Source organism: Lynx canadensis, chromosome X (assembly GCF_007474595.2).
Source record: "Lynx canadensis isolate LIC74 chromosome X, mLynCan4.pri.v2, whole genome shotgun sequence".
NCBI lineage: Eukaryota > Metazoa > Chordata > Mammalia > Carnivora > Felidae > Lynx > Lynx canadensis.
The window spans coordinates 87,808,753-87,828,741 of record NC_044321.2 but is presented as its reverse complement, the minus strand read 5'-3'; the positions used below and the strand labels follow the sequence as shown (position 1 = coordinate 87,828,741).

Below are 19,989 nucleotides of genomic sequence, written 5' to 3'. Positions count from 1 at the left end.
TAATAGTTACCGGTGACCCCCGGTAGACTGTCTGAAAGAATCAGTTATTTGGAAAATGGCCTCAGAAAGGAATATTGCCTCTGACGCCCCTTAGCAGTTTCTCCTTTTCATTCTTCGGACTAAGACCTTGCTTTTGTGTATGGTTGTGAGTAACCCTGGTAGAGCTGGGCTGTAAGCACATGGCCAAGTACTTAAAGACAGACGGTAGAGGAAGGCCATTGAGGTATAAAACACCTCCGGGAGAAGCAGTCTCACAACAAACACTTTGAGAGTTGTGTTCATCTTTTATTTTTTAAACGTAATGTTTTGCCTTTATAGGGTGTTACAGGAAAACATTGAAAATAGATAGATTTTTAAATATTTTTCAACTATGCTCTGTTTAAGCAAACACAGTATAGGGGCACCTGGGTAGCTCAGTCAGTTAAGCATCTGATTTTGCCTCAGGTCATGATCTCACAGTTTGTGAGTTTGAGCCCCGCGTCAGGCTCTGTGCTGACAGCTAGGAGCCTGGAGCCTGCTTCGGATTCTGTGTCTCCCTCTCTCTTTGCCCCTCCCCCACTTGTGCTCTGTCTCTGTCTATGAAAAATAAACGTTAAGAAAAAAGAAAAAAAAAGAAGAAAACGGTATAAAAAAGCAGCCTCCTCAGATGCTTCTTGTTTTATGGCATAAGACTGTAGAATAAGTTTTTGGGTTTTTTTTTTTGGGCATAAGTGTTTCAAAAGTTTTGAAGAACAGGGAGTCTGCAAGTTGGAAGGAGGCCATTCTTACCATGAGGCAAATATACTTGAGTTTAATTTTTAAACTATAACTGCCGTTTGACCTTAAATTAAGACAGTCTGTTTCCATTGTGGTGTTTTACTGGTTTAACAATGAGAACATTTAAAGCAGCTGCCACCAATTAAAATGATTCATAAATGCTGGTTGTAAATAAATATTCTTGAAGTTTTAACTCAATGAAGTCAAAATTTTTTTAAGTGGCACTGTCGTTCTGGAAAGCAATTTGATAAAATGCGTCAAGAGCTTTAAAAAATGTTCATACACTTTGATCTGGTAATTACGTTCTTAAAAAAAAAACACCTTATCCTTAAAAAATAAATCTAAGATCTGGATAAACTTTAATACACAGAGATGTTCCTTCCCTACACTTTTAACAAGAAGGAAATGATTGTCTAGATTATGGTACACCCATATGATGAAATATCATGGAGCCATTAAAATATTTTTGAAGAATCTTAAGCATGTAAGATAATGTTCATGCAATTCAGTTGAAAAACAAACTATCCGAAAATATACAGTATGGCATTAGCTATGTGAATCCATTTTCATAGAAAATGACTATCAGGAAATGTAAATTTTCATTTTCTTTGGGTTTGAGATTATGTGTGATTTTTATTTTCTCCTTTCTACTTTTCCATATTCTTCAACATGTTCTTATAGTGAACATGCCTTACATTTGTAGTAATTAAAAAATGTTATAGAAGTGTTTTGATCCTTTCAGTGGGATGCTTTAATACCCAGTCCATTTATATGATCATGACATAATTCTTTGCAGATTTTCATCTTTACAGCACTTCTTCTTTCTAGTGTTTCATGTTTGAACCTTCTGTTTCTTTTAATTTTTATGATATACACAGTGTCAACAATTGTATTTATGCTTGTGCTAGTTTCCAGGTGTTCCTCTTTAAAGCCAGTAATTCAGTTCCCAGTTGGAATACTATTTTTCAGGTGGTTTATATCAAACAATACACACACATTCATAGAATGTGATAAACAGAGGTGGCCCTGGGGCCACACCACAATACCAGGCTCCAAATCCTGACCCCACCACTTAGTAGCTACGGAACTACTGACAAGTTAATTGCCCCCTCTGATCCCCAGTTTATCTGTAAAATGGAAGGTAATACTAGTATCTTCCTCATAGGGTTGTGGTAGGGATTTCAAAGAATTCTCACATGTAAACACTTGAGAAAGACCTGCCACGTAATAAATGCTTGGTAAAAGTTAGCTATTTTTAGTAGTGTGTGTGTGTGTGTGTGTGTGTGTGTGCGCGCGCGCACGCGCATATATAACCACATACGTATTGTCATGATCACTTGCAAAATACTGCTTTTTATCTGGCTTTTATTCCTTTATACAGTTGTGATTTAAAAATTTTAATCTAATTGTCTCATTCGTAGGTAGTCAGAGTTCGTTTTCCTGTTATGCTTTGAAATTATTTTTTAAAGCTCCATAGAAATCTTATTGATTTGTCTTGCAATCACATTTTCCTTTTCCATATTTGGAATTGATGATCGTTCATGTGGGCTGGATGGAATGAAGGTTGGCTTTGTTCTAGGTATAAAAGAACTTCCATTTACATACAGATAGTTGATGTACTCATTAACAGTTATTCTCATTGGTTGAATTATTTACCTTCCTTATTAAACACCACCTTAGAGAAGGAGGGGATGGGCAGTTAAGTAGGAGCTACCCGGAAGTAATAAAACTACATTTGTTTCATTGGAAACTCTATAATCCAGATGTCTCTAATTCATAAAGATTTTTTTAATGTTTATTTTTGATAGAGCACAAGTCAGGGAGGGGCAGAAGAGAAGCAGACACAGAATTTGAAGCAGGCTCCAGGCTCCGAGTGGTCAGCACAGAACCTGATGCGGGGCTCGAACTCACAAACCGCGAGATCATGACCTGAGCCGAAGTCAGAGTCTTAATCGACTAAGCCACCCAGGCGCCCCTGGATGTCTCTAATTCAAATTGATCCTCTCATATTTGGGGTGAAAAGAGAGCTGCCTTTCAGGGAATCATGCATTGGGCTAGACACGTATATTATGTAATTTTGTAGTCCATATGAGAACTATTTTATTATAAGTAGAACAGTCATTCGGCAATTTTGTTGTCGTATGCTACAAAATGAGAAATGTATTCCTATAGATAACTTGGATTTAAGTGATTAACTGTTCCTTATAGCTAATTACAATAATGTTGCCATTGCTCGGTTTCATTTCTTTAAATTAAAAAAATTTTTTTTAATGTTTTTAATGTTATTTTTGAGACAGAGACAGAGCATGAAAGGCGGGGGGGTGGGGGTGGGCAGAGAGAGAGGGAGACACAGAATCGAAAGCAGGCTCCAGGCTCTGAGCTGTCAGCACAGAGCCCAATGCAGGGCTTGAACTCATGGACCCTCACGGACCCTCACGGACTGTGAGATCATGACCTGAGCCAAAGTCGGTTGCTTAACCGACTGAACCACCCAGGCGCCCCTCGGTTTCATTTCTTTAAAGAAGAGGTGCTTCTGTGGCATGTTTACATTGGCAGAATGAGGAAAGATGCTGGGCGAGTTTGAAAGCATTAAGCTGGTCACTGAAGAACTGTTTTCAGATAAAAAGATTTTTCATCAGTCTAGCAGTAATCAGTGGAGACATGTAGAGTCCAGAGATCTGCATCTCTAACTGGAAATTTGGTTAGTGTTTAATGTCAAGAAGGGGTGGGAGAGGTAAGCCCGATGAGAAATTACATTTTCCCTGGTCTTTGGTTCTACAGCTGTATAGAAACACTGGATTGAGCGTGAGGTTCCATAGGTGATTTTTAGATCTGGAAGTAGAGACAGCTCAAATAAAATACTTTATATCTGTCATATTTATCTGAAAAGCAAAGGCTTGGGGTATTTTCGCTGGTTTTAAAGAAGAGAACTAGGTAGGCTCAAGGGGAAAAAATTAGCTTTCAGAGATGAGCATGTTCAGTGGCTCACACAGGTGGCAAATCTTTCTTTCTTGTATTGCTGTAATGAGGCTGAGTAGGTCACCATCATTTCCAGACCCTGTGCACCACCTTTAACTAATCTGTAGTCTTCCATGTACCTAGAAGTTCAGCTGGAGGCTTTTTAAACCAGAGTATTTAAATATACAGAGGAAGTTGTTGTACTGGCGCTCTTTGGTAGGGCTGCTGTGTTCCTTCTTATCTTCCCAGGGAGTTTGGTCCCTTTGTTTAGCTTCTGTTTCATTTGTTTACAAAGTTCTAGGCTTTGAAGTAGGCAGTTCTATAGGACTACCTAAAGGGAAGTGTAAGGCAAGAAGGTCAACAATTATTCTTCTCATTTCACTACCTTATTACCTCGGTTTCTCAGCCAGTGCCATTCATGGATTTTGCTTTTTTTCTCACAGGCCTGGCTCCCGTACTGCTATCCTAATTTTCTGTGAAACCTTCTGTTATTTTGCGCCTCCCAAACTAGAAGCTGGTTCGATTTCCTTTCTGAACATTGAGCTATCATGATGTTGCCTGATGTGTTGATTTTAAAATAATTTTTGATGTAATTTCATGACACACACCACATGATTTTTCTGTTTGCTCCACCATAAAAGAAGTTGGCGTATTTGAGTTCCTTGTTCTTAGGTGACTGCCCTTCTATAGATATGGCTTTGTGATTGCAAGAGTTGTACTGTTAAGACTATGATAAACTTGGTGTTATCTAGTACAGTAGTGAGGTAAATAGCTGTGCCATTAAATTGTTTAAATCATCATAGCTGAAAAAATAGCCCTGTGAATATAGCAATAACAAAACAAACATACATCAGACATCATTCGTGATTATTAATAACTTCCTCAAGACTTTTTAGGTGTTGTAAATAAGGCTGTTCAAATTGCATTTACTTTTTTTTTTCCATTTTAACTTGTATGGAGGGAGAATAAGAGGAGCAAGCTATTTTTGGCATCGACTTAGAAATACCAGTGTGACTGTTAACTGACACTTGCGTCAAGTTCAGTTTCAACCTGACTGCCTTGATTTTTTTTTTATTTCATTACTCTGGATTTTAGAGCTCTTGAGTTGATATTTTTTAAGATTGACATCTGTAACCTTTTGGTTCCGAGCAGTGCGTTGCCCCTGAAATTGGTTGAATCACTTCATATTCTTCTAAGAGTTCACCACCTATCATAGCTGAAGGGATCTGTCCCTTTTACTTTCTGCTTCCCAATCCATTTTCCTGTTTACTGTGGACTTTATTTGTGGGAGGCTTTTTTCCACATTTAATATGTGAAGCCTATCACAGAGTTTGACCCTTAAAGTGACTCAGTTTTAAAAGTCTTCGGGGGCACCTGGGTGGCTTAGTCAGTTTAAGCATTGGACTTGGGCTCATGTCATGATCTCATGGCTCGTGAGTTCAAGCCCCACATCGGGCTCTTTGCTACATCAGCGTGAAGCCTGCTTTGGATCTTCTGTCTCTGTCTCTCTCTCTCTCTCTCTCTCTCTCCCTCCCTCCCTCCCTCCCTCCTTCCTCCTCCTCTCCTCACATGCGCACGTGTGCACACTCCTCTCATAAGTAAACATTATTTAAAAAATTAAAACAATAAAAGGCTTTGGGAGTTCCACTTCAGTGCAAGAAGTTGTAACTGGTATAAGACTTGTTCCCTTCTGCCTCACGTACCCTGTAAACCACCAGGAACTGGACAGAAGATATTAAACAACTGTTCTCAGATGTTGGGCAACAGGTACCACAGAACTGAGAAAAAGGGAACAAATGAAATGAACCCTACAGTCACTCTGGCTTTTTCCCTACAGGCAGTTTCTGGACCATAGCATTGTAAGAGGGAACCCAAGCAGAGCCTGCAGTGTTGTTGAATTGATGAGACAGAGATAGAACTCCGGGAGGTCTAGGTGGCAGGAATTTGTAGAGCAGAGGACTGGGCGTGGGGGCCCGCTCAGAAATAGCTCCAGAAATCTGCATAAATGTTCCCTTTATCTTTGGCTGAATATGAATTTGTGCATGTGTTGGGAGAACCACCATGGGGCTGGGCAGAAAACAATTGCTCAGGAGCTAGAAGTTGAAAATTTGCTGGAGCTCATACAGGACTGAGAAATATTTGAATTCTTACAGCAAGAGGTAGGAGACCTTGTTGAACACCCAGAGTATTAAACAGAGACCTCAGGAAGGTCATACGTTAGTAATAGGGTGAATGTTAGCCCTAAAGTAAAGGGTACTCGGAACCCAAACTAACAAAACTTCAAGCCAAGCTTTGAAAAATAATTAGCTACAAATAATTTAGATGCATGACAAAACAGACTTCATTCTTTGAAGCAAGACAGTAAAATCAAAACACTCAAAAATATAATGATTATAATATCAGATATCCCAAAAATTATTAGACAGTCCAAGAAGCACTAAAAATGTGACCCGTAATCAGGAAGAAGTCAGTCAATAGTAACAGAACTGAAAATGATGGTTATAGAATTAGCAGATGAGGAATTTAAAACCGCTATGAAACTATGTTCAACAATTGAAAGAAAAGCTTGAATATAATGAGGAAAGAAATTGAAGACCTATAAAGAACCAAATAGAAATTCTAAAGCTGAAAAGTATAGTATATGAAATGAGAAAGTCACTGGATGAATAGCAGATTAGATTGCACTCTGGAAGAAATGATCAATGAATTTGAAGATCTAACAATAGAACTTATCCAATCTAAAACAGACGATGGAAAAAAAAAAAAAACAAAAAGAGTTTCAGCAAACTGTGGGACAATGTCAAGTAGACTAGTATACATGTAATTGGATTTCCAGAAGGAAAGGAGAGAGAAGGATAGGTATAAAAAAAATAGTTGAAGAAATGATGGCTAAAATACTCCCACAGATCCAAGAAGCTCAATGAACTCTAAGTGGGGTAACCACAAAGGAAACCACACTAAGACTATTATAATTGAGTGCTGAAAACTAGTGTTAGAGGGAGCATTTGAAAAGAAGAGGAAAAAAGAGGCATATTACATGCAGGAGAACAAAGATAAGAGATCCTGTATACCTCATCAGAAACAATGCAAGCAAGAAGACAGTGGAAGGACATCTGTAAGGTGCTAAAAGAACAAAAGTACTGTCAACCTCAACTCCTGTCTCCAATGAAAATAAAAAATTAAAGCAAAAAGAAACAAAGGTGAAATATATTTTTTCAGACAAACAAAAACTGAAAGAATTGTCACCAGCAGACCTGAACTACAAGAAATATTAAGGGAGGTTCTCCAGGATGAAGGAAAATGATTCCAGATGGCAATCTGGATCTCTACAGAGTAATGAAGAGTGCCAGATAAGTGCAGTAAGTGTGGGGTAATTAAATAAAGACTTTTTTCCTCATTTTAAAATGTCTTTAAAAGTTAAGTGATTGTTTAAAGCAAAATTAATAATCTGTTGTGGAATTTATTTATAAGGTATATAGATCTAAAAGATATGATAATAGTCACAAGGGATGGAAGGAATGAAATGGAAGTATGCTGCTAAGGTCCTTATGTTAAAAGGGGAGCAAGGAAAAGATGGGGAATGTAAAAACAAAAATATAAATATGGTAGACTTAAAACACAGTCATATCAGTTACATTAAATATAAGTAGTTCAAATACTTATGCAAAATGCAAGACCCAACTATGTATTATCTATAAGAAACCAACTTTATGATTAAAGACACAGGTTAAAAATAAACAGATGGAAAAAAGATATGCAACTGCTAGTTATAAGAAAGTTGGAGTGACTGTGTCAATATGAGACAAATTAGACCTCATGACAAGCAGTTTTACCAGGGAGAAGGAGGGACATTTCATCATGGTAAAGTGGTTAGTTCATCAAGAACACAGCACAATACTAAATATGTGTGCTCCTAACAAAGCTTCAAAAGACGTGAAGGAAAAAAAAAAGATACAACTGAAAGTATAAATACACAAATCTACAATTAGATTTGGATATTTCAGCGCCCTTAACTCAGTAATTGATAGAATATGTAGACCAAAAAAAAAAAAAAAATCAGTGAGGAGTTAGAAAACCTGACCAACACTACTATACCTAATCAACTGTACCTAATTGACATTTATGAAACACTGGAGCTAAAACTACCAGAATGCATTTTCTTTTCAGATTCACATAGTGCATTTACTAAAATAGACCATATTCTGGGCCATAAAACAAGCCTCAGTCTATTTAGAAAAATTGAAGTAATACAAAGTATATTTTCTGACCAAAATGGAATTAAATGAGAAGTCACTACCAAAAGGATAGCTGGGAAATTCTCAAATATTAGGAAATTACACAGTACACCCTAAATAAACCATGGATCAAGGAAGAAATTATAAAAGAAATTAGAAAATATTTTGAACTGAATGATAATGAAAACACAACATTAAAATTTGTAGGATGTAGCTTGCACAGTGCTTATTGGGAAATATATAGCTTTAAAATAAGATCTAAAATCAATAATCTAATAGTCCACCTTAAGAAGCAAGAAAATGAGGAGCAAATTAAACCATAAAAGGAATAAAATATTAGAAGAGTAGAAATCAATAAAATAAAATATTAACAATAGAGAAAAATCCATGAAACCAATAGCTAGCTGTTTGAAAAGATCGATAAAATTGATAAACCTGTAGCTAGACTGATACGAAAAAGATAAAAGCACAAATTACTAATATCAGGAAGGGAAGAATAGACATCACTATAGATCCTACAGACATGAAAAGGATAAAGGAATGTTGTGAATAAGTTTATGCCAATAAATTCTACAACTTAGATGAAATGGAAGAATTCCTTAAAGGATACAAATTACCAAAATTGACTCAAATAGAACTAGAAAATCTGAATGGCCTTATTATCTATTAAAGAAGTCGAGTTTGTAATTAAAAATCATGCCATAATTAAAATCTAAGCTCCAATGACTTTAATGTGAATTCTATCAGATATTTAAGGAACAAACCAAACTTGTAGAAAATAGAGGAGGACAAAATTCTTCCCAACTCATTCTATGAAGTTGGCATCACCATGATATCAAAAACTGAGAAAGCTATTACAAGAAAAGAAAAACACAGACCAGTATTCCTTATGTTTATACACACAAAAATCCACCACCAAATATTAACAAATTTAAAAAATGAACCTCACAGTATACACAAAAAATAACTCATAATGGATCATAAACCTAAATGTAAAAGCTGAAATTACCAAACTTCTAGAAGAGAATAGTATAAAATCTCCATGACCTTTGGATAAAGATTCCTCTATCAGACACAAAACATGAACCAATAAACAAAAATCCATTAAATTAAACTAAATTAAAATTGTGTGCTCTTCAAAAGATACCATTAAGAAAATTAAACGGCAAACCACAGATGAGGAAAATATGTTTGTAATAGACATTTGTGATAAAGCGTGGTATCCAAAACATACTTTTTAAAAACCTACAACTCCTGTAAAAAGAAGACAATCCAATTTAATTTAAAAATGAGTCAGGGGTGCCAGGGTGGCTCAGTCAGTTAAGCTTCCTGACTCTGGCTCAGATCATGTTCTCATGGCTCATGAGTTTGAGCCTCACGTTGGGCTCTGTGCTGACAGCTCCGAGCCTGGAGCCTGCTTCACATTCTGTGTCTGCCTCTCTCTCTGCCCCTCACCTGTCTCTCTCTCAGAAATAAACATTAAAAAATTTTTTAAAATGAGTCAATGAAGTTAAACAAGCACTTCCCAAAAGAAAATATGTGAATGAATAGTAAGCATTTGAAGAGATGTTCAGTATCCTTAGTTGTCAGAGAATTGCAAATTAAAACCACAATGGGATATCCCCTCACACATTAACTTGAATTAAAAAAAATACCGAGTGTTGGTGAGGATGTGTAGCAACTTGCACACTCCTACAATGCTGGTAGGAAGTGTAGTTGGTATGGCCACTGGAAATTGGTACAGCCACTTGGCTATTTAAATAGTTTGGTCGTTTCTTATAAAGGTAAAACATACACCTACTTATAGCCCAGCAATTCTCTTTATAGGTAGTTACCTGAGAGGAATGAAAACTTATGTTCCCACAAAAATTTGAATGTAGATATTATCACAGAAGCTTTATATATGATAGCCCCAAACTGTAAGCAAACCAAATATCCATCAGCCATATCCAAATTGCGGTATATCTATTCAGTGGAATACTACTCAACAATAAAAAGGACCAAACACATGCATGAATGTCAAAAGCATTATTTTAAGTGGAAGAAGCTAGACCCAAAAGAGTGCATATTGGATTATTCCATTTATATGAAATTATGGAAAAGGCAAAACCATAGGGAGTGAAAGCAGGTTAGTGTTTGCCAGAGTCCAGGAGTGTGGAGAGGGAATTTATTGCAGAGAGGCACAAGGGAACTTTTAGGGGTGATGGAAATGTTCTGTAGTTTAATTGCACTTTAGGTTATGTGTATGTACACATTTGTCAAAATTCATTGAATTTTACATTTGAAATGGATGCTTTTATAGTATAGAAGTTCTACTTTGGTGGGAAGTAGAAATAAAGGTGATTTTTTAGAGAGCACTTTGGAAGTGAGGATGTCAATTCCATGTTAAAAAAAAAAAAACAAACCCTCACCCTCTTGGGCATTTCAAAATAGAGGTTCTTGCAAGGTTGAACTCTTTCCTGCAAGGTAAAAGAGGGGAGGGGACAGGGGAAGGTAAAGGCAACCTAAGCAGCCCTGATACAAAATATGGTCTCAGTTGAGTGCTTTGCCCCTAGATCCTGCCTTTCTTCTAACCCCTAAAATGAGAAGGGCTTGCAGAATTCCTGCTACAATAAGCTGAGTCTCTCCAGCTCTTTTCTCTCAAAGGAGCAAGTAATCCAATTCAAGGACCTTGAAATCAAAACAGTTAACCTTTCTAAACCCCAAAAACTTCATAAACAACTACATCACAGATTTATTGCAGGTCTTATGAACCTGACAAATTACACTGGATCTCCTTGGAATGGGAAACAAGATGGAAATCTAGAATGAAGGAGCTAGATAGATTACTTTACAGCCCTTTTTATATTAGTGTTTAAATCTTTCAGCCTATTTATTTCCTATCTATTTCTGGTAATTGAGTGGGTTCTGAGGATAAGACAAGATGGTAGAGAAGCTAGATCATTAGCTGGGAAGTTAAGATACAGGTGAAAAACAAAACAAAACAAAACAAAACAAAACACCTTTAGTTGTTTTCATTGTTTGAAGTATTAAGTATTCCCTAACCACCCACCATACGAGTTATAAAATGGAACCAAACATTTGGTACCAAATACAGTTCCATAAAAGTTTTTAATTGGCATAAAAAATAAAAGTTGACTGTATCAAAGCATTCTAAAACCTCTGAATCCAGTTCTCCTAGCTCTCTTAGTTTTGCTTATATTGAGTTTAGAATACATAAGACTTCATTAGAAGGTCTTTTTTTGCCTGGTCTGTTTTATATTAAAATAATTAATTCTTTTCATAGTAAAGGCAGAGTCTCTACCCTTAAAGCTCTTTGAGCAAATTGCTTCAGAACAGGAATTCTGAATATAAATTATTTCATTTTGGAAATCTATAGCAATTTGTCATTTAAAGTTTATTTTATGAGTTTATGAGCCTCATCCTTAAGATGCTACCTATATTAAGTTTAATACTCAATGCAGTATAAACTAAGACTAGAAAATATGTGTAAATTTAGTGTTTTTTTTTCCAATGTAGGCAGACTTTCTCATCTAATTTGGAGCCCTGAAAAATAAGACAGGCTACCTCAATGTATCAAGTCTGAGACTGAATTTTTCTTTTAACTTTTTTTAATGTTTTATTTATTTTTGAGAGAGAGAGACAGAGTACGAGCAGGGGAGGGGCAGAGAGAGAGGGAGACAGAATCCACAAAGCAGGCTCTAGGCTCTGAGCTGTCAGCACAGAGCCCAACACAGGGCTCGAACCCGTGAACCACAAGATCATGAGCCCAGCCGAAGTCGGACACTTAACTGATTGAGCCACCCAGGCGCCCCGAGACTGAATTTTTTTTATGTTTATTGAAAATCATTGATTCGGTCTTGCTAAAAGGAAGAAATGGTTCTTTCAGGTAGGAATTTGGCAGAATCAATCTAATCCCTTAAAGGATGCTTGTGATTTGGCTAGTTGTTTGCTGGTGATCATTACACTTGATTTATAAGACACACACACACACACACACACACGCGCACACACACACACACACACACACACACACACACACACCATTCACCCTTCCCAGTCATCTGTAAGACTTCAGGCTGTCTCTCTTCCTCTGGCATTTGCCAGTTAAACTAGCATTATAAAAATGAGGGAGGGATATAATGCTGCCATGATAGAATTTCTGGGAACACCAGGCAAAGAAAAGTACTGAAAGGTTGGTAATTCCCAATTCCCATTTTCAGATATTTGTGGTCTTCTCTACTAACCTATGCTGTCTGTTTATGTAGGGTCTCCTTATTTTCCTGAGCCCCACGGGATACAGGCTACTTACAGAAGTTAGAGAGAGAGGAGTATTGGATAAGGCTGCAATGATGATTTGGTGTTTTTTCCTTATCTGCAGTAAAGGATTGGTGAGGAGGAGAAAAGTGTAAGATGTATTAGAACCTTACCTTCTCCCCGCACCCTCCCCCCCCCCCATTTACTGCCTCCTACTGTTCTCCTTTCAGGGTTTCTTAATTTGAATTTCAGATTATCTGGAAGAGTTAAGCCTCATTCATCCATTAATGATTCATTCATTCATTTAAAAGCCTTATTAAGTAATATGAATTAAACAGATCAATACCTAGCTTAGTAGTTGCTAACCAGTGGTAAATGGAAATTTTCATATGGCGGGAATTTTGACCTGGCAGAAATTTGTAGATATTAGATAGAACACTTGACTTTGATCCAGGGTGGCTAGACAGTAGGAAAAAAAATGAAGGAAAAAGGTTGAGAGGGAGTCAGAAAGGGTGTTGGGAGACCCCCCAAAGATAAAATAGTAGGTTTTGCTATGGGCTTCTAATGGGAATAGTATAGAAGCTTGTCAACTGTGTCTAGTGTTTCTGGGCTGATCCAGCATTTCTAGTGTGTCCTGATATCTTAGCTAATCTCTCCTTTCCTGGAAGGAGGAGAATGAGATTTGTGCTTACATGTTTACCTCTGTCATATTCCTAAGAATTTCTTACTCTCCGGTATCTTAGAAGACACCTAGCTTTGCTACTCACAGTTTTGTTTTCCTGTATGAGTAAGAAAATTTGGAGTACTAGCCAGGTTTTACAACAAACTAGCAAGGTGACTCTGCACTTAGTCTCCCTGGATCACTTTTGTTTTTCACCTGTACAATGAAGAGGAAATAGGCAACCTCTTAAAATTTCTTTCAGCTAACAACCTTAGATAATTATATAAACTTTGAACTATGTGCTCAAGCTCTTGTAGGGGGTTGCTATGGACTGAATTGTGGCCCCACAAAATCAATATGTTGAAGCCCTAACCTCCACTCTGATGGTATTTGGAGATAGGGCCTGTAACGAGATAATTAAGGTTAAATGAAGTCATAAGGGTGGGCCCCTGATCCAGTGGGGTTAGTGTCTTTATAAGAAGAGATGCTAATTCTCACTCTTTCTGAATGCTCAGAGAAAAGGCCAAGTGAGTACAAAACAGTCCTCTGCAGGCCAGCAAGAGCTCTCACCAGAGACAGAACCCTCTGGAACCTCGATCTTGTACTTTCCAGTCCCCAGAACCATGAGAAAATAAATTTCTATCGTTTAAGCCGCCGGGTCTGTGGTAGTTTGTTATGGCAGCCCAAGTAGACTAATACAGGATTTAACCACATTGAGTGCATTTTTACAAATTGAATCTGTAGTTTGTATGACTTGTAAATGAGATATGTCACTTCCCTGCGCTGAAACAGGAAGTGAAATGTTTTAACCTGGTGGTGGAGGGAAGACTCCACCATTTCTGTTTTCCCGTGAGCTCCTAAGTTCTGGGGCAATTATGGTATTGAGTTGGGTGTTATGAGTATTTCAGTTGGATTATTGAACTGCGTAGCAGAACCTGAGCATAGTTGAGAAGCAAGCATTCTTTGATGGCAAAAGAAAAGAACCATAACTAGGTAGCTTCTCTTCTCCCCTATCTGTGTATAATACGAATAGCTTGCCTTGTTGAATACTCCGTTGTAGTCAGTAGTGTTAGACTGGTGGGGATCAATACCAGATTGTTAACATTACTAACTAAAAATCTCATTCTAGGGAAGAGAAAATTGCCAGATCGGGGACTTGCAAATGTCTAAGGCTATTTTGTTTTCACCTGTTTCTGCCTTGGTATGGAGGAGATTTGTGGTAAAATATTGTTAGGTAAATATGCCTTTTTCATAGCTGTACGTCTCCCACAGAAATCTGTCTAATCTGTTCTGGTCTGCTTCAGTAGTATCAAAAGAGGGATGTGGGAAGTGGCATGCAGCTTGGACTGGGAGTATCCTGTTCAGATTTACCTTGCTTTTCTGTACTTTTGCTCATTCCATGCAACTACATTTCCCTGAGAGCTACTACTATTGACCTGATGGTATTATTGGCTGCCAGTTGGCAGAGAGGATTCACCTAGATTAGGTGGTTACTTCCTGTTCCTGTCTGTAGACTTGGAAAAATGGAGAGAGTTTACTTTCCTTCAATAGGTTTCTCAGAATGTAATGGTACAAAATGTTCACAAGTAGGAAAATTCCTTAAAAAGCTCTGTCTGGTTACTCTCAGATAAACATTTCCATTAATATTTCATTTCATTTTGAGCCCCCTTCTAGTTTGTAGTATTTTTTTTTTTTTAGTGTATGTAGGTGGCTTCAAACCATATGGTAAAAGTATTTTCCAAAAACATTCAATCCTTATTCAAACATTCTGAACTGTTTTCCTTATTTCCTTGTCGCCAAGCAGCTCCTCTCCACAGGCTCAAATCCCTTTTTCTACGTTGATCTATCTCTGATTACGTTGATGTGGTGCGTCCTTTTGGGAACTCATACATGTTTAAATAACACATTTAAGAATGAAATTGCCTATTCCCTCTGTGCTTTGGGAAAAGAAAAATTTTTGTTGCTATTTTTAGGTAATACGGATTGAATGTTCCCATCGTCATTGCCCTGTACAGAGTTATTATCACACACAAGATGCAATCTCTTGTGCTCGGTGATGTTTATTCTGTTTCAGTCTACTTGAAAATTCTTTACTTTCCAAGTTCTTTCCCCCATCAGATGTTGTGTGTAGGTATTTTGGTTTATTTTAATCCCATGTATGTGTTCTTTTTAAAAATCCTCCCATTGAAGAATAATCATAATACAATACTGTATTAGCTTCAGGTATACAACCTAGTAATTCAGTATTTACAGACATTCTGAAATGGTCACCACAAGAAGTCTAGTTAGCGTCTGTCACCATACAAAGTTATTACAATATTATTGACTATCTTTCCTATGGTGTACATAACATAGCCTTGTACCCCGTAACCCCCTTCACCTGCTTCGTTCATCTGCCTCAGCCCCCTTCCTTCTAGCAGCCATCAGTTTGTCCTCTGTATCTCTGGGTCTGTTTCTGTTTTGTTTTGCTTGAACATGTACGTGATCTCTATAAAGTACACCGGATAAGCATTTGTAAATGAGAAATTACAGCCTGAGATTTTGAAGGCATAGTTTGATTCTGTCTACCAAAAGTCTGGTTTCTTCCATCTTCAGGAGTCTATCTTAAACACAGTGCAGGTATAAAGTAGCAGCCTCTCCCATCGTTGACACACACGCTTCCCCACGATACCAACCCCCAGAGTGGATGTTGCCCCGGGGCAGGTAAGGAACAGGGGAAGTACGGACAGTTCTGCATCTGCATTACCTGTTGTGAGGTAAAGAGAGCTCTTGAGAGCAAATAGTCCGCAGAGCCTAAAATTCATAAAATGTTAAATCTGAAAGAGACCATGGCATGTTCTCGAGATTCGCAGACTACTTTCTGTTCCCTCAAAGTGCTGTGCTCTATTACATCTCCATGCCCTTGCTGATGATGGAAAGGAGTACCTTTTCTCCCAGGCTATCTGGCTTACCCTCTCGCACCCCTACCCCTTGAATTCAGCGATAGCATAGCATTATAAGAAACCATATATAACTTTCCCTACTATGTGTCTTGAATGCCCTCCAATGTAGTTCAGAACTCAGTGATTAATTTGTATTTTTCTTCTGTTTACCCTTCAAATTTTGAATGAGTAGATGAGGATTATAGTAAGAATGATGTGCATATATATTTTAGTGGGATAAATAAGATAATTGAAGGGAAAGCACTTTTAAATATATTTTTTATTTCTTTATTTCGAGAGAAAGAGACAGAGAGAGTGTGTGAGCAGGGTAGGGGCAGAGAGAGAGAGGGCAAGAGAGAGAGGGAATTCCAAGCAGGCTCTGTTCTGTCAGCTCAGAGCCCAACGTGGGGCTCAGTCCCAGGAACCATGAGATCATGACCTGAGCCAAAATCAAGAGTAGGTTGCTTAACTGACTGAGCCACCCAGGCGCCAGGTAAAAGCACTTTTAGATGACTTTCATTTCTCGGGTTTTTGATAGGGAATGAATTCACTCATACCTTTAGGTTTCTCAAGTCACTGAGGAAGAGAATATACCACTTAGTTCTGTGTCATTGAGAAGCCATCATGGTATTTTAAAGACATGTTCGCATATGTGTTACAGTGTGATTCACTTGATTCTGAATCTGCCAAAGGACGTGTTATGTAGAGATGATTTGTGTAGGTGCTGTTATGGGAGAAGATTGGTATCTTACTGTCTGTGTAATGGTTGCTGACAGTGACTCTACCAAATTACAAAGTGAGAAGTAAAGAGATGAAATTCACCTGTAAAGAAAATATGTGGATTTTAGGATAGTAGTATTCGTATGAGTTAAACATTTAATTCTCATCTTCCTGATAATTCTTAGTCAAGAGCAGTTAGAGAAATGGTCCCACTGGAGCATCAGTATCTTGTCTCAGGTTATTAGATGTTTAGGTACATATGAGTGGAAACAGGAAACCTGGAATCTTCTGTTTGCTTTTTATCTTAGTACCTTTAATGTAGGTCATCCAAAACTTGAATACTAACATTGACAATAATTTGGCCTTATACTTGTCATTTTTTTCACTTCCTCTGGGCATTTGGTTCTTGGAAGAAGGTAGTACTTAGTACTGTTCCCTGCTTTGTATACGTTGTTTATTTGGGAACCTGTCTGCCATTGTGGCTACCTGTCAGAATTCGGCATTATTTAAATGTTTGAGATGAGTGATTGAAGTACTTGAACGGGATCTTTTCTCCCAACTGCTAACTAGAGAGTACTTTAAATACAGAATGTGTTCTCCAACTCGATAGCGTATTATTAGAAATATATGACATATGGTATGTTCCCCTAAAATTTAAATTTTTAGAAAGCAGAAATGTATTATATTATACCAATAATACTGTGAATACTGAAATTAACATGAACCACCCCCAACTGTAGGGTAGTTCTCTTTACACAATGTGCTAAAATGTGTAAATTAACTTATTTCATAAAAAGTGACATACAGAGTTGCTTCTAACCAGAAAAGAATTGTTTTTACACTTGCCAATTAATTGAGGCCGTCGCTGGTTTGCTGCAGCATCCAAACATCTACTGTACTAAACTTCATTTAAAACTATATTACTTTCTTGATGCCATTGTATTTGATGCTTGAGAGATTGTATTTGTTGACAGTAATTTTATCTAAAAATTAAAATAATTTTTCTGGTTTCAGAGCATTACTTTGTTAATGTTTGCTCTTGCCCTTTACCTCTCCAAACCCTCCTCGTTTTTCTAGGCCAAGCTGAAGATAATCAAACTTGATGAAATTTTCTTCTGTCCCCATAGATTAATTTATGGCATTTTGGGCACAGTTGAGAATACTTATTTTCTTTTGCCTTGTGTTAGTTAGCTGTGAACATGCCTGCCTTCTGTACTGGCTCCTCCGACTATGCTTTAGGCAACCTTGTATTTCCCATAACTGCTTTCACAGTACTTTGCCCTGATATATTCAGTATTTGTTGAAATTTGGGTGGTTTGGGTTTTCTGTTGTTGTTGTTGTTTGGTTGGTTGGTTTCTCCAAACTGGACTTAACAAATCAATTAGTAACTTGAGGTTTAAATGAGGACTCAGGCAGTCAGCCATGCTGGCGAAGGCTTTATAGTCAGGACTGCCCAGGTTGATGTTCCTATTTCATTATGAATTAACTGTGGAGCTGCCTCATCTGTAAAATAGGAATGTTGGTAATAGCATTACTCAGCGTCTGAGAGTTGTTGATGGGGATTAACGTAGATAATTTGTTTAAAACATTTATTGTGCCACCTAACTTATAGGATACACTCAATATATTCTAGCTATAGTTATTGTTAAATGCATTCCCATTGGGCTAGACCCAGCCCCTTGGGGGCCTTTCATGTGGTCTTCATATCTCAGGCACTTAACCCTGCATATAGTAAATATTCAATAAATAACTTGCTTGAGTTGAATTGATTGATTGACCCTATTTTTATCTTCCATTACAGCCCACTGTTTGTAACATGGAAGATCGGTCGAGACAAAAGATTGCGTGGATGCATAGGTACTTTTTCTGCCATGAATTTGCATTCAGGACTCAGGGAGTACACACTTACCAGGTGAAGACCAATTTTCGTTACCTCTGCTTCTACATTAAAAAAACAAAACTTATGAAACTTGAACCTGATACCTTAACTTCTTTGCCTGTCCTAAATTGTCAACATTCTTGACTCCTTTCACATCAGATTTTTTTCTTCTCTTCAACCATTTGCCTGATCTCTGGTGAAATGTTATTGCTACATATTACCATAATATAAAATACCATGATTACATGTGTTCTGCCATAGACATTGTGAAGTGTTTACCTTCAAAGGCCAGCTTTATTTTGTATAACTCGAAAACAAGTGGCCAGATGTCAGCGGCTTACCAAAATGTATTATTTCCACAGTAACACTGGGTCTCCTTTCTTAGGCTCTTTAAAAATTGCTGAGGTCTATTTCATCTTATACATGTTGTTACATACCTTTATGTACTTTTGAAATGAAAGAGGGGACCTAGGAAGAAAGTGATACCACAGCCCGGTAGCCCTAATCATTCACCTCACCCAGAATTAATTGTAGCTTCCTTATTTTCGTTTCCTCTAACATGAGGACAGAGTCATGAATGCCCCATTGCAGTTGCTAAGACTTTGTCTTTAATTTCTAAACTCACAAAGAGCTATCGAGCATGCCATCTGATATTCGGGGGTCCAAGTTTATATTTGTTCCAAAATTATTGCAAAAGGAGAAAACTCCTTAAATAATAAGCTATTAGTAAAGGAATTTCCTGTTTTTGCTCACATTTCAGGGTGATTATCTGATAGTTTCTGTGGCTGTAATATTGTACATGTATCTGTCCAATAGGAAATTGGTCCCTGCTGACTACTGGTACTTGGGGTACGTTGCTTAACCTCCAATAGATAAAGTAGTAATTACAGTATTTTGTTCTATCTACTTCATAGGGATGTTAGGGAGGTGTCAGGGGAATGTAGTAATATTCAATCACTGCTTTGCTTCTGGATTAACATTGTGGAACATTTGTTATTTTATTACAGAATTGCATAAATGTAGCTCATAGTACCAATTCATAAAGTGCTGAAATGTAGCTCATACTACCAATTCATAAAATGCCGGTAACTGAGTTTAGTATTCTTATATTTAAAGGTGTAGCTCACAACTATACTGTTTTCTTAGCTTACAGTGCAGCCCAGAAAGAAAAGCATAGGCATAGAGGGTCACCTTCATTTTTAGACCGACACAGGTATTAGAATTGAGTGTTTGGACTTGATTAAAAACCTACAGGTAGTAAAGGGGTCAAGACACACATTCTGGAAATGACTCGGACTTGCTAAAGATAGTGTAAATGCTAGCTGAAGCAAGTTGGATTTTTTTTTCCCTGACCTGAAATATCATGGACTCATTTTGGGACTTTAGCAAATTCTGCCAGTGACTGCTTCTTTGGGACAGGTACATATGAAATTACTCTTTTAATAGCTAATCAGAGGCAATTTATTATCCCTTTCCAAAAATAAGTTGTTATAAGGAGCCCTGGTTCCTTGGTTATTGCTTTGAAAAAAAGGATTCTGTGGCCAAATTGAGTTTGGGGAACACTGGCTAAACAAATTTAAACAGCTGTGCTCACTGCAGGAC

The 19,989-nt window shown here is 37.5% G+C and overlaps 1 protein-coding gene across 1 annotated transcript in view; it reads left to right on the top strand.

Annotated features, from left to right (window-relative positions):
* The window catches only part of AMMECR1 (AMMECR nuclear protein 1), a 112,962-nt gene that overhangs the window by 33,060 nt on the left and 59,913 nt on the right, over positions 1–19,989 (top strand). The window contains exon 2 of the mRNA XM_030305219.1: positions 18,310–18,420. Within this exon, the coding sequence (XP_030161079.1) occupies positions 18,310–18,420 (111 nt within the window). The remainder of the gene's footprint in view (positions 1–18,309; positions 18,421–19,989) is intronic.